The sequence below is a fragment of the Lathamus discolor genome, chromosome 1 (assembly GCF_037157495.1).
Source record: "Lathamus discolor isolate bLatDis1 chromosome 1, bLatDis1.hap1, whole genome shotgun sequence".
In the NCBI taxonomy this organism is placed as follows: domain Eukaryota; kingdom Metazoa; phylum Chordata; class Aves; order Psittaciformes; family Psittacidae; genus Lathamus; species Lathamus discolor.
Genome location: NC_088884.1, coordinates 22,054,217 through 22,075,724, shown reverse-complemented (window position 1 = coordinate 22,075,724; position 21,508 = coordinate 22,054,217). Strand labels below are relative to the sequence as shown.

At 39.0% G+C, this 21,508-nt stretch overlaps 1 protein-coding gene across 4 annotated transcripts in view; it reads left to right on the top strand.

Moving 5' to 3' along the window:
- Positions 1–1,126: 1,126 nt before the first annotated feature.
- ZNF800 (zinc finger protein 800) overlaps positions 1,127–21,508 on the top strand; it is a 39,464-nt gene continuing 19,082 nt past the window's right edge. For 2 of the 4 annotated variants that reach the window (XR_010609475.1, XR_010609473.1), the window contains exons 1-5: positions 1,127–1,244; positions 1,887–1,997; positions 4,250–4,345; positions 7,422–7,565; positions 10,686–12,453. Coding sequence is in view for 2 of the 4 variants with exons in the window: in XM_065665030.1 (XP_065521102.1) it covers positions 1,937–1,997; positions 4,250–4,345; positions 7,422–7,565; positions 10,686–12,457 (2,073 nt within the window). In the remaining 2 variants the exon portion in view is untranslated. Of the gene's footprint in view, positions 1,245–1,886; positions 1,998–4,249; positions 4,346–7,421; positions 7,566–10,685; positions 15,744–21,508 lie in introns of those variants that run through there. The other 2 variants (XM_065665030.1, XM_065665024.1) reach the window with 2 other exon arrangements.

Here is a 21,508-nt window from a genome sequence, read left to right as displayed (position 1 = left end):
TCAGGATGTAGGTAAGCTCATCAAGGTGAGAGCACCTCTGGACATACGCAAAGACTTGAGCTTGGTTGCCTAACATGAAGGTTTCGACTGACTTCTGCTGTACTTCAGACATTACTTGGCATTAGGCTGTTTGAACTGTTCTCTGACATTTAAGGTGCCTCCAGTTTATTAACCAAAACTCAAATGGACTTTATGGAGTCTGAATCTGGCCTCTTGTTGCTTTGGAAAAAGATGACGTGCTGGTGAAATCAATGTCCACCTTTTAAAAGAAGGCTTTATTGCTTTAAGTTGATGGTCACAGATGGTAGGCTCTCTCCATGTCCGATGTGAGCAACAGCATGAGATGTCTCACTCTCACACAGACAGCAGAGTTGACTTTGAAACCATGAATCCCATCTCCATTAAGAATTACAAGCCAAAGCTTGACACATCGTTTCCATATTAGTATCATCACTCAGCATTTTTTTCTGTAATCATGTGCTTATTCCTTACATTTCCTTACAGTGTTTTTGTAAACAATATAGGCTTTTCGTAAGCAGAAGACTTAATCACATCCTTTCCTTTGGCAAAAACTAAGCAGTAACTTTTCACCAACCCACGCTGCTGAGGGAGCGTAGGACTAAACAGACACCTTGTGAAAAGTATGTGGAGACACCAGCTGCCCGGCCATTCACTGCAGTGCAGCGATTCCTCTTGCCGGTGTTTGAAATACACTTCACAAAGCTCTCCCTCCCGAGTTTTTCCTCCAGGTGTTGCAAACATTGATCTACGCTTTTGCATGGTGAATTTCCTACATCAACTAGTGTTCGGTTGGGGATTTTTCAGTGTAATAAAGCAGACCGGTCTGAGACGGGGCAGAAATGCCACCTCAGGTGACGGTGGCGTCCGAAATCCGGTGTCCCAAAGGGGCCGGGCACATCACGGTCCTGCGCGGCGACGAGCGGGGAGCCTCCCTGCGCACAGGGACGAGGACAGCGGGGGCTCCTGCCGCCCGCCCTCCGGCTCCTCCAGCGCCGCCCCGCCCCAACGGCCACCGCGTGGGGCCCCGCGGCACCTGCGAGGCCCGGGCGGGCGCGCGGGCGGTGGGAGCGGCGCCTGCGCACTGCGCGTCCCCCCGCCGGCAGGCCCGCAGTCACTTCCTGCCCCTGTGCCCATCCGGCTCCGGGGTCAGCGGCCGCCGCTGTGGCGGGACGGCGGAGGGAGAAGTCCGGCTCGGGGCGGGGAAGCTGCTCGTCCGCTCCCCGGTACGGGCTGCCCCCGCGCCTGCCCGCTCCCGCCGCCCGCTGTCACCTGCCGGCCGCTCGCCCCTCCCCGCGCGGGCTCTCGCGTGGCGGGGCGGCGGGCGCGCTCGGCGCGGCGCGTCTCCAGCTCCGGCGGGGCCGCGGGGGGCGAGCAGCGGGCGCTGCCTGCCGGGGGTCCGCTTTGCCCTCGCTGCCGCGGGAGCTGGGGGACGCTGTCCCGGCGGCGGGACTGCGGGGGGAGGGCCGGGGGTGGGGATGGAGCGCGGCGCGGCGGGGGAGAGGCGCGGCGGGACTCGCTCGCTGAGGGGCGCGGGGCCGGGCGGCTGCGCCGGGCTGGGCGGGAGGACGGCGGCCGGGCGGGCGGTGACGGGGGCCGCTCCTGCCGGGCCGGGGCACAGGTGGCGGCGGGGCCCGGGCGGGAGGGATGGGGGGAGCGGAGCGGCGCGGCCGGGCTCGCCGTCGCGGCCGTTGCAGAGGGCGTTGTGAGACTGCTGTAAACAATGGAAACTTTCTGCTGCGCGAAGGGTGCCGCTGCCTCCTGGCCTGCTGCGGCTGTGCCGTTGTAGGAAGTGGGTGTGCGGGGTTAACGCTGACCTTCCTGAGCCGCCTGCCCCTCGGGGGTGACCCTTAATGTGCTTATCTTAGCAGAAACGAGCTGCTGGATGTAGGAGGAAAGCAGCTCGTGCGCGCGGAAAATGCCTCTGAGGGACAAGTGTTGTCAGACTGACCACCATCACCATGGATGCTGTGAACCAGGTATAGGCGTGTGTGACGCTTTGGCTGTTTTGCTTCTCTGCTGCGTTAAAAGCTTGTGGAAACTGTTGTTGTGTTGTAAATGTGCATCATCAGTGACTATTCTGGCTATAAAAAGTTTCTGAATTTTGTTTGGTAATGTTTTTTTAGTATTCCTGAACTGTCATGTTAAATTTATTTTAGGAAGATGGCTTCTGAGTGCCTGCAGGATGTGCAGTAATCCCCAAACCACCACAGGGGCATTGTATGTAGTGAGAGAGGAAGGCAAGAAGTTGTGTAAAACAACAGGGCCTTTTGTTGCCAAAAAGTGTAATAGTCTGATTTTTTTTTTTTTTTCCTCGTAAAAATGACAATTCTGGCAATCTCTTGCATTCGTTGTTAATGTTTTTACTTTACGTATCTGGGTGAACTTGAAGATATTGTTCTCGGAGGATTAAAAAAAAAGGTCCTGAAATGTCTGTTTGCATTCCACTACTGTGTGATCTGGAAGGTGCCATCAGTGGAAAGTGTAATGAATACTTTGAAGGTTTAGCTAACTTGCTAGATTTTATTTTCTGTTTCTGGTAATTGTTCTGCCTACTGCTACTTTTTGGTAGCCTAAAAGGAAGTGTGGTTCTTTCCTTGTGGCCTTGTTGTAGGGCATGTTATTTCGATGCTTTCACTTGTGTTTTGAAAAGAAAGGCATCAGTTTGGGGAATTAATAGTTGAAAGCATGAGCATGGCAACTTTGATAATGCTCCTTTAATTAAATGTAATTTGAGAGTAGGTATTGTTCGCAAGTAGAAACAGTTCTTTGTGTTTAAGATGAGATGGCTGTGAGTTGTTCTAGTGCTTAAAAAAAGCTAAAATACTTTTCTTGCTTTACAAATAACAGCAATGTGTTATGTCTACTTCATGTATGTCACTCCTCTTGATGTCAGTGGGTGCTGCACATGCATATTAGAGGCAGTATACAACCCAAAATATACTATTTTGAAGAGCAGGGACTGGGCCAGTAGAATACAATACGTCATTGTGTTAGAGATCCCCAAACGATTAGCTGATTTGTAATGGTTGTTATGTGTTCCTATATATAATAGTATGTAATGGGGCCAGCATAGTTGGAGGAGTGTTCGTTCTATCGTTCTTTTCTTAGACTGCTTTTCTTTCTGATGTTCTTTTCAGCTTGAATTTCTTTTTAACCTTACATGTTTTAGAATGACTTTTCTGTCAAAATGTGTTTAATCTATTTGCACTTAATATCTCTAAGTAGTTTTATATGATGCCTCTAGTGCTTTTTGTCAAAAGTAGCTTTCTTAGAGATGCTTGGTGCTTCATTTAAAAATGGAAACCTTACAATGGGGTTAAAAATAGAACCAAATGGGTAAGATAGGAGCCAATTTACAAAGTACAAAGTTAGTTATTTTGTCAGTAAGAAATGAAAAAGAAGACCTAACTGACAATTTTGCGAACACGTGTTTAATGCTTGAGTAAGGCTCTTACTTAAATTTGAGTTTCCCTCTGAGAAAAACTTAGTTGCTGTATGCATATACGGTAGTGGAATGCTACTGATGCTCATAAATACTGCTTATTCAAATAACTTAACAGTCATCCCGATCAGTAAATGTTTTGGTTTTAGTAGATTTTACGAAGCTTGTGATGCGGAATGAAACTTCATAAATAAGGTGTACCTTCAACAGTTTGTTTAAACCAGAAGCATTTCTTTAATGTGGTTTTATTGGTAAAAATATTATAATAGTTCTTTTTGGTATATACAGCATAGTTACACTTGTGATTTTTTTTTTTTCTTCCTGATCACTGCTACTTTAAATTTGGATTTTGTGCTGAGGTGGTACTGGTAACACTGAAATCACATACCTGCAAAGTACAGTATTTGGTAATGCTTTTTGGACATCTGTTTCTATTTGAATGATGGGAGTCAAGTAAATTGTTCTGGGGAACTGCTTTAATCGACACAAGTTTCTAGTGAGCTAATTTGGTTTTATATATGGTTTTTGTGTTTCATACATACGGCTTTGAATACACATTTTCTTTAAATCAAAATGACAGCAAACTGTCAGAAGGCATTATGGCTGGAAAATTCAGTATTTTTTTTTTTTTAATTCAAAGTAGATGAAAATTTTTGAGTAAGGCAACTTTTACTGTAGTCCTGATCTTTTTTTTTAGCTAGTTTATTTTATGCATAGAAAATCCACACTTTAGTAAAAATCACTTGAGTGTTCCCTAATGGCTTATTATTCTTTCATTTATTTCAGTGCACCTATTGGAACCTGGTGATCCTCCGTTATTACAGCAGCCTCTGCAGACATCAAAATCTGGTATTCAGCAAATTATTGAGTGCTTTCGATCAGGTATGAAGCTATGTCTATTTTGTGAAAAGTTCATTACCTGGTTATAAGAGTTATGTATATTTAGTATATTAACCAACATCTGACTTTCTACATTTTTTGCAAACTGTTTGTAGGTTTTTGGTGTTAGGTGCTGTTCCTGTTTATAAGGGTTTTCATATAACGTAGTGAAGATACAGCTCCTGCTGTATAAGTATCTCTCAAAAACATTAAAAATCAGTTTGTTGTTCTACTTTGTGTCATCACTCCTGCTGTTATTAATGAGTTCATCCTAAACCCCTGAGGTGAAGAGAAAATTTAGTATTTACCTTGAACTTTTCAGAACTGCTTTGTCATTTTACTTTCAAGGTGTTCCTTATTGGTTTTGGGAGTTAGAGTACATAGCAGTGAACCTAAGAATAACAAGTGAATGTTTGGGTGAGCATGCCAGAGATGATTGAAACCTATGTTTCTATGATTTTTCCACATAGAGTTATTTTTATATATATGAAAACTTTCACTGGATGTGAGAGTTGTCACTAATAACCTTTTTTAGTTTGGCTTGATTGCCTCAGACCTCAGATATGTGTGCCAGGCTCCTTTTGCTCAAAGCAGATTAATGGAATCTCTACTGGTAATAGCACAAAGTAGCTGAAAGTACTGTCTCTGGGCTACTTCCAGGTTGTCCTCCCTGGCAGGTGTTAAATCGATAGTTTACCTTGACATCCTCACTCGCCTGCATCGGGGAAGTTGAACAGAAGGCAAAAGGACTTAGACCAGGATTTTACTGCTTAGTTTTGAACAAACATTTCATTGGAAGGAAACTATTTTGATTCTTGTGATAACTACAAAATAGAGAAGGCTTCAGTAAGCTGGAGGCAGCATATACTGTTAGGAGGCTGACTGCTTGTTGCCACAATCTGCAGTTGGGTCAAGAATAAGGAGATGGTTTTGGTTAGTTTTTTTTTAGCTCTGCCTGCTGTGTCCGCAAAACCAGTGGATAATTTAAATTTATTTGCTATTTTTAGAAGTCCCTAAAGGTCTACAGTTTAATTCAAAAGGATCAATTATTTTTTAACTCCCAGCAGTGAAAAGCTTCATAGTTGCATAAGGATGGTTTGAAGCTGGAGTGACTACCATGTCATCTAGCCTGACCTATGGTATGTCAGAAATCATTTCACTCAAATTCTTAAAACCAATAATTTGGATTAGACAAAAACATTTTAGTCCTGAACAGAAAAAGGCTGAAATATCAGTGTAACAAGACAGAGAACAAGGAACTTGTGTGTCCCTTGATTGGGAAACAGTGATGGTTTAGACGATCTTTTTGTTTTGTTTGTCTGGGAGAGGGGTTTGTGGCAAGGGCATCATCAATAGCAAATTTTGGCCAAATTTTGGATTATTTTGTGCTATCACCAAATTTGAGGTCTTTTGTTTGAATTATAGTTTGGCACCTTACTGGAATTCAGTCTACATGGAGCATCTTCAGTTTTGTTCAGATGGCTTTTTTTCAGTGGTTTTCTGTATTTGCAGAAATTCATACGTGGTTGGTGAGATCTGAGTAAACAACTTGTTTTGGGGGATATCAAGTTTTAAATTTGGGGTTTTCACTAAGTCTTTGTCCAGTAGTCTAAAAATACAGGTCAGATGAAAATGAGGTGGTAACACTTCATGAAAGAGCAGTGAGAAGAAAAGAAGAGGTTGGGGCTGAGGTCCAAGAAAGGCATAGGAGGGGACAGAAACCAGACAGTAGCCTCACTTAGTCGAGTTTGGGTCCCATTTTTAAGCAATCGTTTAAGACTCAGAAGACGTCATGCTTTGCTAAAACTCAGTTGCGAGCAATGTACTACTACTACATCAAGAAGGAAAAAGTTGCCTTGGTAAGGCCCATTTGTATTGAATAACTATTAATTGTTATGAAATTATTACTATTTTAAAGGGGTTCATTGAGGAAATAGTTCTGCAGACTGAATTTGATCTTTAAAAGGAAGTCTTTTAACAGAAGTGTCTGAAGACAATGAACTTCAGTTTCAGATTGAAGATTGTCTTGATATTGTTTCATAGTTGTCTGATACTATTAATTTGGTCTAGTTTTTTTTGCTTATTTAAAAAATTTTGATTAATTTTGGCTAATTCCATTTTAAGAAGAAAAAAGCAAGATAATAAGCTGTATTTGGTTAGCTAGAGTTTATAATTGGGAGTGGGTAAGTATTAACAATTTATTAATCTGTTGCTAATTGTAGGCCTAATTTTTGTGAGATGAGAAATGAAAGAGTGAATTTGAAGTGTAACGTAAACTCTGAATCTTTTTAGTTCTTAAGCATGGGAGGAACTACATCAGCTATACTAAATCAAGCTGTATCCATGGGGAATACTAAATCAAGCTGTATCCATGGGGAATTTCTGAATATACAGTGTATAATAGTCTGGAAAACCTGCATAGCATATTTTGTCACACTGCCTATGTTGTAATAGAAAAGTTGCCTACTTAATTATACTTATTTTCTTTTCAGTAGGCTGTAAAGATGTCTACAGTTCTACTTTCTTGCCTAAGAATCATTGTCTTGATCTTGGGTCAGATTCTTAGATATAGTAACATTTCTTGACCTGTTTGTTATTCTTTTTTGTTTATTGTAGGCTCTATTTTTTTGCCTTACAAGGTACTGTTTTTATACGAAGTACCTGTATGTATCTTGTTTTCTCAGCACTTTTGAATAAGTTTGAAGAAGGAATGCAGCAGGCTTCTTTAAGTACTCTAGGTGCTTGTTCTTTCCTGTTGTGCAATTATGTTGCAGTATCCAGATACTGTAGCATGGACTCCTTCCTAACATTAGTTGTTAGTTTTTATCATAAATTATCACGTTTTCCCTGTAAACTGTAATTGCATAATCTTTGACTTTCTTTTTCCAAACTAGTCTTGTTTTCATAGTGAAACTTTGAATATGTGTCATAAGCTTCAGAGTGTAGTAAAGTAGTATTAACAGAAGATTAAATGCTGTTGCAATTGTCATATTTTAAAGTGTTATCATTTTCATGCAGTGATGTGAATTATAAGATGAACAGAAAACCTTCCTTAAGTGTAATGTTTCTTTTATTACAGGAACTAAACAACTTAAACATATCTTGTTAAAAGATGTGGACACTATTTTTGAGTGTAAATTGTGCCGGAGTCTCTTCAGAGGATTACCAAATTTAATTACTCATAAAAAGTTTTATTGTCCTCCAAGTCTCCAGATGGATGACAGTAAGTCTTACTAATTGAAATGTTTAATAAAGCTCTCTAAAGTTGAGAAAGTTATCTTTCTGTACCATTTATACAAACATGCCAGAAACATAAGGCGAAAAAAAAAAAAGTGGAATTAAATTTCAGTAGTAACATATATAGATAACTTTTATGGTGGTAAAAGAAGCCATATCACGCATTTACTATGCATTAACAACCGAGACCCTTGTTAATGTCATAATTTGATAGCTAGTTATATGTCCAACCTCTTAACGGAGAGTGCCCCTGTTAACACTTTGTATTCCTTCTTCCCCTTTTTCTTTCCTGTTTTTCCCTCTTTACTGTGAAAGATACCAAAAAGCATGCCAAAGGACTGGGAAATTAATCTCGTAGAAAGGTATAGATCTAAGAAGGCTTTTCAGTTTTAGAACAGCATAGCTCTGATGGACTTTAGCTGGATGCTGTAAAGTAGCTAGGATCAATATCCATCATGTTCTCCTGTACTTGGGAAGTGCTCAGTGTTATGGACACAGTCCTTCAGTCTTACTCATTATGAAACACAGACTAAAAGTTCACCATTTTCTTTGAGGACCTGTGCTTCAATAATACTGTCTATTTCCCACCGCTTCAGTTCACCTTGGTCTGCAATAAGATATTCTGTGATCAGGCGGAGCCCATCACCTTTGTTGTAGAATTGAATTTTATTATTAAAGGAAAGATAATAAGGAAAGGATAAAGTAATATATTTTAATGAAAAAGTTCATTAAAGTCTCATTCCAGTGATGATTTTTTGTTGATCTGAGTGAAGCTGAATAATTTGGAAATGTGCTAACATCAAAAATGTTTTGTAAAGTTTTCTAATTATCTTAATCTCTTGACTAGCTCAACGTAGATGCAGTGAAGATTTTTCTTTTCTAATTAATGCATACCTGCCTCAATATTTACAGAATTAGGATCGAACTGAGGTGTACATAGGCAATTCTTTTCCCATATTGTGTCAGCTAATGTTGTGAAGGAGAAGGTGAGAAGGCTAGTACTGTCACCTTACTTAAATGAGTGTGCTTGGCCAGTTGCAGAGAGTCACAGAGCTTCCCTGTGAAAAGGGGTGAGTTGTATTTTCAGAGCAAGGTTAGAAGTGCATCTGATTTAGATGCAGAAGTCCCTAAGCAAAGTAAGAGTACCCTCAGTAAAGACTTCCCATCCAGCTCCTGACATACTAGCCTTCATTTAATTTGCTGGCTAGCTTTCATATTTCACTGCTTACTAGGAGGGATGCAAATGAAGAGAATTAATACTACATGTTCTGAGTAAAACTATATAAATACTTTTTTTATGTGAAATTGTGTATAATGATTATTGAATAAAGTGGAAGGGTTGTTTGTGTTTGGGGTTTTTTTTGTTTTTTTGTTTTTTTTTTTTCAGTAAATAAAAGTTAGGAGACAAAAGCTGGGAATGGTGAAAATCCTGGTGAAAATTCTGGCTATAAATACTTGTTTTGCATAAAATTGAGTATGATGATGATTGACTAAAGTGGAAGGTTTTTTTGTTTTTTTTTTTTCAATAAATAAAAGGTAGGGAACGAGAGCTGGAAATAAAAGTTCACCATCCTCATGGTGAAAGTCCTGATGATTTTTTTGAGATGTGTTCTGTTAGTGTAGTCATTAAGTGGTTTGAAAGGACTTAAAGCAAGGACTTTTTACCCTTGTTAAAAATTATATAAATAGGTGCATCTGAAACTGACTGCAAAAGGTGTTAAAAATTCAGTGTTAGAAGATGGGTTCTGAGTAACAAAACCAGCATATTTCTTTTACAGACACTTTTTATGTGTTGCTGGCAGTGTGGAAGGAACAACCCTGACTAAGTGTGGGGTTTTAATTAGTTGTTACCAGGAATCATGTCTTCAAATCATCATGGAAAACTCTAAACTGTATCATCTTGGTGCCTCACGATTTTGCTGTAGCACCTTGACTTCTTAGTGATGTCAGTGCAGATGCTTAGTGTATCATGCTGGGAACTAGATCACTAACTAATTTGGCATTTAAAGCCAGGATATTATTGAGGCCTCTAAAGTAATGGATGACATGAAGGTAAAAATGGGAGTAATATTTTTTCTTAGTTTTCATAACTACAAAAGCTTGTATCCAGCAAAGCTGTCAGACAGTATAATTACCAGTATTTCTGGTAAAACAAAATAAACCCCATTACTTAATATTGTGGAAGCCAAGAATATAAATGCTTCAAAAACATTAATTTTTTTTTTTTTGAAACGAGGTTTATTAAATTAGTACTTCTAAAGCAAACTTCAGCTTGAGAAGTTTACTGGCGTCAGACAAACAAGGAGAATCCTTGATTTTTAAGTCTGTTCCAACTCTTTATCAGGACAGAATACAGGATGAACCTTTGGTGAATCTCAATGAAGTTACTCTTTCTTAAAATAGCTTCTTTGGCTCAGTTTTTATTGTTTTGAGAAATTAGTAAAATTCCCCCCCCCCCCCCCCCCAAAATAATACAGTTTTTTTTCTGTCCTTAACATTTAGTATCTTACTGTATCACTGAGACTATTAACTGCTTTGGTATTACTAAAAGCTTTCCCTGCCCCAGAAGTTAAGTTCCCTCTTCTCTGCTGTTATCTTTGTGCAGTGCTTAGGTTACACGGACATTTCATTTTTTCTTAAGGACTGTTCAGAATTTACAGAGAAGACCTTATTTCCCGAATTAGGTTCCTTTATTGAGGATGCCTATTTCCAGCAGTGGAAAATCGGTTTCTAATAATACTTCAGACTTAGTTATACACGTGTAGAATAAGCTCAGTCATTTTTGAGTCATTGACATTTTTGCAGTTGATACAGATTTTTAAAGATCTGTTTAATTCCAGGCAAGCTAATTTTTAGTTTAGGTGGCTTTCACATCAGCATGCTAGAAGAGTGTACTTCCAATATTGCCTTTTAATAAAAAAGTAACTTGTACTGATGCCATAGCAATGATTACTCAAAGTCTTTAAGTGTAAATGGTCAGAAAAGTAGTACAAGTACAGGATTTTTGTACAGATTTGATGACTGAATTGATACAGTGGTTAGAAGATACTTTGAAATAACCCGAAATTACCAGATCATTAAAAACTACTTTTGCCTCTTTTCACAGACCTCCCAGATATAAATGACAAACAGAGTCAAGCCATAAATGACCTCCTGGAAGCAATCTATCCAAGGGTAGATAAGCAAGAATATATAATTAAATTGGAACCTATAGAAACTAATCAAAATGCTGTATTTCAATATGTATCAAGGACTGATAGCCCAGATGAGAATGTAGAAAGCAGTAGTACCCCTGATCAAGCTCCAGTACAGATACAGGAACCCAGCACTGAGCAACCCAAGACTGTTTCAGCTCCAACCCCAGCCCCAACCCCAGCTGGGGAGACTGTAGAATTAGCTCCAGCTGATCCTGTTACAAACAGGGGGATACCTACTCTTGAAGAACAGCCTCCAGCACTAAATCCTGAGGTGGACTCTCTGGATAATTCTGATTTTGGCCACCAGTTGATATGTTGCCTTTGTAGGAAAGAATTTCATTCCAGACGGAGTGTACGCCGGCACATTCGAAAAGTGCACAAAAAAAAGATGGAAGAGCTAAAGAAGTACATAGAAACAAAAAAGAAACCAAATCAGTCCTCCGTGAAAGGACGAAACAAGAATGTCCTTGTAGCATTAGGTAGAAGCTGTCCTGTGTGTTATAAATCTTTTGCTACAAAAGCCAACGTAAGGAGGCATTTTGATGAAGTTCATAGAGGATTAAGAAGGGATTCCATTACTCCTGATATTGCTACGAAGCCTGGGCAACCTTTGTTCTTGGATACAGTTTCTGCTAAAAAATCTTTTAAGACCCGAAAACAAAAGTCGTCTTCAAAGGCTGAATACAACTTAACTGCATGCAAATGCCTTCTGTGCAAGCGAAAATATAGTTCACAAATAATGCTGAAAAGGCACATGCAAATTGTTCACAAGATAATTCTTTCTGGAAAGAACTCTAAAAGAGAGAAAGGACCCAACAATACTGCCAATGGCACAGAAATAAAAGTAAAAGTTGAACCAGCAGATTCTGTAGAACCTTCACTCCCTTCCATTGCCCTTTCTCCACAGAATGAATTAAAGGGAGCAAATAATTCAAATGAGAAAAAAAGCACACCGTCAGCACAGAAAAATAAAGTTAAACAGGACGCTGAAAACCCTAAATCAATTTCTAAGTCAACCACTAAATCAACCTGTAAATCAACTGCTAAATCAACCTCTAAATCAACCAATGCATCTGCTGCAGGTGGCCAGCAAAAAACCAGGAAGCCAAAACTTTCAGCTGGCTTTGACTTCAAGCAGCTTTACTGTAAGCTCTGTAAACGCCAATTTACTTCTAAACAGAACTTGACAAAACACATTGAATTACACACAGATGGAAATAACATTTACGTTAAATACTACAGGTGTCCACTCTGCTCTTACGAAACACGTCGCAAGCGTGATGTGATAAGGCACATAACTGTAGTTCATAAAAAGTCACCACGCTACCTTGGGAAAATAACTGCAAGTTTAGAAATTAGAGCAATAAAAAAGCCAATCGATCTTGTTCTAAATAAGGTGACAAAAAGAGGCCCTCAGAGGGATGAAACAAAACAGATTGGTTCAAAACAGGATGTCACCTCTAACTCTTCCAGTAAAAAGTATGAAGGAGCTGATGTTGGCATTGAAGTAAAAGTAACAAAAAACTTTTCTTTGCACCGATGCAATAAATGTGGGAAAGCATTTGCCAGAAAAGCTTTTCTAGAACATCATAAGAAAACTCACAAAGCAAATGTATCTCACTCACCTGAAGAAAATAAAACCAAAGGCAGAAGTACAAGATCTAAAGCGGTTGTCTGGTGAGGAAAAAAAGTGTTTTGTTTATTATTTTTCTTTAAAAGAAAACAAAACAAAACCACTGCCTTTCTTTTACTGTTGTTGATTTATTGCTGAAAATTTTTATGGTTTAGTGGCTTAAATACTAAGGTAGATGTCAAATTTATTTCTTACATGTTTTTAGTGTTTTGGAAAAGAGTTAATTTCTAAATTTGTCATTGTAGGAAGTTGGAATAGAAGATAGATTAAATCGTACTGAGTCAACTCTAAATTGTCTTAAGGCATCTGTTGTAATCAAGCTAATATATGTTGAAAATAGTAATTTTTTTTAAATTAACATTACTTTTGTTTGAATAACTTCACCTGTTAGTTAACTTCTCTGTGACCCAGTTGAAGTACTAAAGGAGGTACAACAGTAAAAGCTGTTAACAGAAAAAAATCTCTGTACTTGTTGGAATTGTCATTTGTGCTTTATTCTTTTGGGTTTTTTTCCAATTTTAATGTATATTGGCTATGCGCTGTCAACAAAAAGACAGGGAACAGGTTTTTGGAATGTAATTCAGATGCTTAATTGCTTTGATGCAAAGTCAATGTGAGTTAGGTGCCTATGAGCGCATTTTAAATCATCAAATTTAGAATTTGATTCTTTTAATCCTTATTTATGTAAGCACAGGTTTAGAAACTTCTGGTCATTTTATTTTTTGAAGTGTTCAAGTCTTATCAAGAATTTTTGTTTTAAGCCTAAATACGTGTAGAAGTCTGGCCAAGAACTTTCTGAACTTCTTATGTGGTACTCTGGGAACTTTTTGGCACTTGGAGGGGTTGTATTTGTAACTTCTCAGTTTTCCATAGCCTTCATGTTAAAGACAGCGTATTCCTAAAAGGACCTCTTTTAAAAAAAGGAAATAAGTTATGTATGTGGTCAGTTTGTATTTCATGGTGGTTGACTGATGCCTGAAAGTTGGGGGATTGTACAAAAAATTATAGTGAGGAGAGACAGTAGAGATACCTATAAGATTTTTTTTAACATCCTTATTCAGAACTACCTTTCTAGCATATTTGGTGAAAAGAAAGCCGAGTATATGTGCCTTGTCCTGTATTTCAACTCTGAAATAGCTACTTCCCAGGAGGTAATTTGGTTTGAGTTCAGCTTTTATAGTGACTTGCCAGCCAGCTATGTTAAATTGTAATCTGGTACTTTTGTGACTTTGTAACAAATCCTGGCTAAATGGGACAGAACTTCAGAAATACACTCAGCTGGACCCTGAATTACGCTGTATTTGAGAGGAGGAGTGGCTTCTGCATTTTGATCATGAATTAAAAGCTTAGCCTTATAAATTATTTATGTCATGTAATTTAAGACAAAATTCTATCCGTAAACTCAAAGCATTAGTTTATTTGCATTTCTCCTCGGGTAGGTTCAGGTGATGTTCAGAAAGTTTGAAGTCCATTTGAATAAAAAAACCCTTAAGTTTGTTGTTGAAACTGCTAATACCCTGATAATGTTACTATAAGGAGGAAATATCTTCATAAGCTGTTGTTTTCTTACTGAATTAATAAGCATTCTGACTGTTCCTTGGACAGTACCTCTTCCCAAACGCTGAAGTAGTTGAAATGCACATGTGCTTCTAAATTAGCAGTTATCTCAATGCAGTTGAGGTTTGACAGTATAGAGCAAAATTTCTGAAATGAAGAAAGTACAGAGGCAAGTTAATAAACAGCAGCTTTGGAAGAAGAATTTTGTTCCTCATTTAGGAAATAACCTCCATCGTGCATACTGGTCCTCCCTAGTAGTGCTGATTGAACAGCTCTAGCTTTTTTGTGATATCCTACTTTGGCAAATGTTGTGTTATATACTGTTTTAAATTTATTACAAATGAATGTACAAGGGCAAACAGCGTAGTGTATCTTGGCTGAATTGTACTAATTTTTAGTATTTGCCATAACATCCATTTGTTTGGTTTGACTGATTTCCCTGTTCAGGGACATGGTGAATTTTGCCGTACTGAAGTTGCTGCAAAGATCTCCATTTTGTTTCCATATGTGGTTCATAGGAAAACATTGTAGACATCTGGGAAGTTTACAAGCATATCCACATTCCTCTATTCTTTACTTTTTTTTAAAAAAAAAGATACACAAGCACTTTAATGATAGTTGCAGTTTATTTTTTGAAGATCAACACACTAATGTTAATATGAAGGTAGTGAATATTTGCTGATGTATTATAGACAATCTGTGCACAACCACTCATAATGTTAGCTTATTTCATTAAATATTACTAAAAAGGGAGGATAGTATGGGAGAAACTCAGAATATTTTTTTTGTCTGGAGATCAGGAATGACCACTAATGGGTAGCACTTGACTTTGTATAATTTGGAAAATGTTTTAGATACCTTTTTTTAACTTTTTAATCAAGGTTGTAGTAAAGCAGCCACATGCCTGTCATTATGAAATTCTTGGCAGGTTTCATGTGTCAGTGGTTTGGGGTTTTTTTTTTTTTTTTATTTTTTACTTTTTAGAAAATGTTTAGTGATTTGTGTCAAATTGCTACAATTTGAAAGGTATTGTGCATCAGAAGAAATACCATGTTTTTTATGTGGGTTCACTCCCTTAGTTAGGGAGGTGCCTTGTGTTCATATATACTTTTTGTATAAAATATATCTAAAAATGTTGATCACAAGATCAGGAGTAAAAATACTTTTATAGATAGAGAAATATTTGGCCCTGTTAGTGCATTGCACTAAAAATACTGTGAATGGGAACTGGACTGTAACTGTTGCTCAAGATGTTTTATATTGAATGTACATTCTTTTGTTTGGATAAATGTACTGTATTTGATGGAAAATAAAGCAGACTGGAAATCACTTTGAAGTGTGCATAAACAAAAAGATGTGTTTGTAAACCTGAACTATCTAGCACTCCACAACTGGAAATCACAGTGTTTGCATTTTTGTAAAGTTTTACTTTTTGATCACTGAAACTCATTGATTGTAATATTCTCTTGTAATAAATGTGTGGGGTTTTGTTATTAAAACTTTGGCAGATGTGGAGTGAACGCTTTCTCCACACTGATGGTTGACACTGCTGTATTTTTAGAAAACATTGTTGATGCTGGCTTGGTCCTTGTAAACAAAGCTCTTCCTTAACCAAGCTTTTTTTGTTACCCTTTTAAAATGAAAGTGAATATTGAAGGAGATAGGATATGCTGGGTTTTTAATAAGAAAATAGGGTTACCTAGTTTTGCACTGAATTTGCATTGGTGGCCAACTAATGTTACTTGTTTTTATAGTTGAAATAGAAGAAAAGAACTGCTGTGTTTGTTGTTTATTTTGTAAAGGAAGACATCAAGCTGTTTATGTAAGTGCATGTTAACTAAAGTTCCTCAATGCCTGTGGATTAAGATTAGGAAATTAAAATGCAGGTGTAGTGATAGAACAGTTGTTCATTTCCTCAGTAAATCTGTGTGGTTTCTGCTGTCTGTTTTGGGTATGTGTGCAGTCTGTATCTTGAAATACATGAAGGTGAAGTTACTCTTCTCTTAAAGGTAAGCTTTTGCTGAAGTATTTCCAATTCTGTATCCAGAAAAGCAAAGCTACAAAACTGTTTTGTTCTACTTGAAGCTTTGGGTAGCAAATTTCTTAAAGATGTCGCTTAATAACTTGCAATTGCCACCCTTTTTTTTTTCCCTCACCCCTATATCTTCCTGTAAGGTTCAATCTACTGGGTAGCTCTTTTGAAGCATAAGTCTCCATTCTGACTTGTGGAATAGCTTTGTTTTCTCTTTTTCCAGTAGCAAAAATTAATGATTGACTATGATGGGCTTGTTTAGTTTTGTTTTTTTTTTTAAGTCTTTCTATGCAACCATGTTGAATGGGAGGAAACAAAAAATGGAAGGGAGAAGGATTGCTAATTACTGCTTGTAATTTGCACAAGATGTATTTTTCAACAAATTCTGAAAAGTTAGAACAAAGCTTTGAATATAGTCGAGATCCGCATAGGCACTTAGGTGTGGGGTTACGCATTAGTGTGTCTGGATGTGAGTTTCTAATTAAGATGCAGTCTTGCATCATTGAGGTACGTTGCTTTGGTTTGTTTTGCTTGGACTAGCCAAAGATACCTAAATTCTGTAGTGGGCCTTCATGGTTAAAGTTCAGTCTTGTTAAAGAGATTTTTATTCAGAATGAATGTGAGATACCTTATGGAAACTTTGAGGATGATCTAACCATTCTGCATGGAAGCCTGTCTAGTTTTTAAAAAGTGATAACATATTTTCTACTGCTGAGGCTTTGAGGGGGTAGCTTTGGTTGCTGTGAAACATTGCATAAACAACAAGTGAAAGTCACTGGAGGTATCAGACTTGCTGAAGTCTAATGAAGTGCTGGCTTCTGTCTCAAACCCACCTTTTCTTTAGTTAATCATCTCTCAGCTGAGGGTGTCTGGTCTTTCTGGTTTTGTTTATTTATTTGTTTTTGTGTGTTTGTGTGTGTGTGTTAAAATATTTTCTATTTCTGTGTTCTGCTTGTCTATTCTGTCTGGAATGTTAGATGCCAGGGCTTGAAGTCCTTGTACTGTTTGGTCTTCTCAGTTTTATAGGAGAATAAAGAAAGCTGTAACTTAGATAGTCGGTCATTATCACCATTTGGTGTTTGATTGGTTTCTGTTGGGATGAACTTTAGGCTACTGTGGGAAGGATTTGTGTGACTGATCAAGTGCTTGAAGTACTTGATGAGATCTAAAATAAGATCATTTTAGATCTCTCTTTGTCTGATGGCTGAAAGGTGGGTGGATGCTTCACATCATTCCAATTTGCTGAACAGTGAAATATACAATGATTGATAAACTACGAGGGTAGACCAGTAGGTTGGTTGGAGGGTGATCAGTAGAGAGGAAAGGGACCTCAATAATAACATTGGTGGAAAATTCCTAGTGTTTGTACTAATAAGGAGACTTTGAAGAGAGGCTACTGGCTAGGCATAAGGTTTTCCATCTACCTTGAAAAGGGGAGGAGAGGGGAAGTGAATGGTGTGAAATACACTGTCGTTCCCTTTTGGAAGTAGCTTGCTCCCCGCTATTCCTCAGTTACAAAGTACTAATTTCATAGACACAGACTGGAACTTAATTTGAAAAGTTAGGTTGCTTGGATTCATTGATCCCTTTGGGGATTGGCAAGATATTGGTAATAGTAATAAAAATACTGTATACTTTAAACCATGTCTCAAGTGGGGAAATTTTATCACTGACTTCAGAAAATTTAGTGGGAAATTAAGATAGCCTGAGCTTTTGATAGCTCATAGACCAAATAACATTTTTCTTCAGAACAGATTGAACTGTGAACTGTTCCACTGTGTTGCCAGGAGCAATGCTGGCATGGTTGTTGTGAAGTCTGGATGGCTGAGGAGGATGTGCTCTTGTACCTTGCTTATTAAATTACACTTCAGGTTTTACAGTGTTTTTACCTCAGTTATAGGCAAGATTGAGGTTCTTGGTGATCCACTGCACTAAATTTATTATCATCTGGTAACAGCACTATTTGTTGTGATCGTGGTTGTTTTCCTGACATTTCAGTCTAAGGCACCGTGGACTTACCTGGTCTGTTCTCTCAGCACAAGCCTTTCTGGAGTAATAGCTAGTTCAGCTCTTTTGGCTGAACTGAATTTGCTCTTTCACATTACTTACGTGCTTAAAGCCTGGGAGTCAGCTGAGCTGTTGGCAGCAAAACAGTCTGATGATCTTTCCACAGCCTCTGAACACAGAATCAGAATGATTTGGGTTGGAAAGATCTTAAAGATGATCTAGCTCTGACCCCTTGCCATGGGCAGGGACACCTGCCACTTGACCAGGTTGCTCAAAGCCCCATCCAACCTGGCACTGAACACTTAACAGGGATGGGGCAGCCATCTCTGGGCAATCTGTTCCTTATGTCTAGCCTAAATCTACCCTCTTTCAGTTTAAAGCCATTCCCCCTTGTCCTGTTGCTACATACCTTTGTAAAAAGTCCCTCTCCAGGTTTCTTGTAGGCCCCCTTAGGTACTGGAAAGTTGCTCTAAGGTCTCCACAGGCTGAATAACCCCAAATCTTTCAGCCTGTCTTCACAGGCCAGGTGCTTCAGCCCTCTAATCATGTTTATGGCCTCCTCTGGACTCATTCTAACAGGTCCATGTCCCTCTTGTGTTGGGGCTCCAGAACTGAATGCAGTACTGCAGGGGGATCTCAGCATAGTGGAGTACAGAGAGAGAATCACTTCCTTCAACCTGGTGGCTACTACCCTTTTCATGTAGCCCAGCACATGGTTGGCTTTCTGGGCTGCAAGTGCACACTGCCAGGTCATGTTGAGTTTATTGTCAACCAACAAGCCCTTCTTGGGGCTGCTCTCAGTCTAGTCTCTGTCCAGCCTTTGTGCTTGGGATTGCCCTAAACCACATGCAGAACATCACACTTGACCTTGGTGAACTTCATGAGGTTTGCAGGGGCCCACGTCTCTGAAGCTTGATGTCACCTAAAAGGGTTCTGTGGGCTCTGGGGTATAGCAGATCAAAAAGCACAGTCTGGGATTTACAGCATATCTTGTGTGCATATGCTCTTGCATTTTTCTCCACCCTTGCTCAGATGTTTTATTCTCCTGGATGGTGTGATTTTACAGTTCTCAGCTTCTGGTTTCCTGTGCAAACAAAAGGATGAGTAGAATGGTTTAAAGTCACTGCCTTGTGGCAAGGAAGGTTGCTTGCAGCTTAGACTTAAAATAGATGTGGATGTGCAAAATATAGTAATCTATTTCCTTCACAACAGTGTATCCAAATCCAGACTGTCACTCACTCTCTGAACAGACAACTACCTAAGAATGATAAAGCCTAAACCAGACACATTCCGTCTTTTAAATGAGTAAACCTGCATTTTCCATCAAAAAAAAAAAAAAATTCAAGATATTGGCAGGTAACTGGAGATAGATAATTTTTCTCAGATATAAAAGTGGAAACAGCTTTCCAAATCCATCAAGACATTTATCTCTATGGTGTCAAATGGGGAGTCCATTAAGTGGTGTCTGGGTTCACAGGGTGTCTATGCTGGTTCAGGGTACTTGTCACCATTAGTATAAATGAGGAAAACGAGGAAAACAAAACACGTCTTAACCTTGATCAGAACTGAACAGATTGTGTTTATTAAATCTCAGTAGGTAAATTTGGTCCTTTGCTCCTCAAAGAACACTTGCATGTGGCAGACTCCTCTGTGCTATTTAATGATTTTGCATGTGGGACTTGGGAATGAGTATGGTATAAGTGTTGGTGTGTAAGGGTGCGTGACATGATCTTTTTGGTATGGAATTGTGTGTGTATAGCACATCAGTAGTAAAATGAGAAAGTTGAGAGAATGTTGATGGGCTATTTGGGGGAAATTTAGATAGTAAGGCTAAGGTATATGCATCCATCTTTAAATGATGGGGTTGAGTTGACCAGAACCTTGAGATGAAACTGTCCCACATTTTCTTCTAAATGGCTACAACAGCAGCCTTCCAGCCTGTGAAATATGGATGCTATTAGAACACAAGATATTAGAGGAGTAATACTTTGTATCAGAACAGAATCTGCCAGTTTAAATTTAAAAGACATTGAAAAATTAAGCTGCTTCTGCCCTCTGTATGTGGGTGTCATGCTCTATAAGATCTAACTCGGTGTCTTTCTAGTTTGCATCAACCACCTGCTGTCTTTCCTGAGGTTTGTCAAAGATCTTTCCACCATGACTGTAGATTTTCATTTTGCTGCAATTTCTTGCTTCTTTTAGAAAGTCTACTAGTGTTGTCACAGGTTCCCTCCTTGCCATGTTTGTCCAGCAGCTGGGAGGCATCTGCCAGTTGATCATGCTCTGTTATCCTTAGGGAAAGAGCAGTGGAAGTATCCTGTTCCTTGCTTCTACTTGCTGAGGGCAGTGGCAGCGGCAGCAGTTGTCCCATGGTAACTCAATGTTTTGGGTTTTTTTTTTTTGTTCGTGTTTTCTTCCTATGTAGCCTATAGATTACCTGTATCCTCACTGCTTGGGGATGGAGCTTTTATGAAGACCAGTTTTGAGGCTGATGGCAAGGCATAAACCTGCTTGTGAGGGGCATCTTCAGTGATCTGCACTGACTGACTGCCCTTCTCTCTCCTCTTGGGATCCAAAGGTAGAATTACCTCTGGTAAACCTATGACTCCTGTAAAGGCCCTTCTGAGGGAACTGCCTCACCCCTTGCTATGTGTTATTATCAAGGCAAGACAGTAAGCACATACTCTGTTTGGTCCCATCATTTACCTAAGAGTAGTGCCAAGGTGAACTTCTGACCTGAGTCATCAAGAATTTAACATACTCTTCCAAAGTGTGATTGGAGGCATCTTGGGAACGTTGTATATGGTTTGGGGCGGGGGGGGTGGTGTGGGGATTTGTATGTTTGGGTGCGCATTTGTTTGTTTTCTTAAGAAAATGTGTCTTTCTTAATGAAAATGTTAACTCTCTTTGCCCTTGACTTAAGTAATTTTCTGGGTTCTATTAAGGTGATTGAGCCATTTTAAGTATACTGTGTTAATGACATCAGAGCACTGAATGCCTCAGGTAGATGCACAAGCATCTTTAGAAGAGTTTTGGCTGCAGTGCTGTTTTAGAAACTGAAGCCAATTGTTTAATATTGCAGAGTCCTGTAACTGAAACTGCTTGCAGTTGGTATAGAAAGTGCATTGGAAACATGCTTGGAACTGCTAACAAATTAGGCATTATGAAGATGGCCTTTCATTCTTAAAAGATTGAAGGGACTACTTTCTTAAATGTCAGTAATGTCTAGAAGCTCAGGCTGGCATCAGTTCCATTTGTGCAAGCCATGGTTTTTGCAGTGTAACAACATGCAAAGATCTCATGAATTGTACTTCATCTGGCTGTTGCTATCCTGAATTACAGTTTTATTATTGTTTCATGATTCTAACTTCCAAATTTGCTTTTCTGCTTTTTGAGGTGATACTGGAGATAATCCTCTTTGAAGGCTGTTTTCAGTAAGCTTAGTTTACAGTCATGTTGCCTCTGTAAATATAAGGCAACTAACTCATTGCAGCATTGCAGAG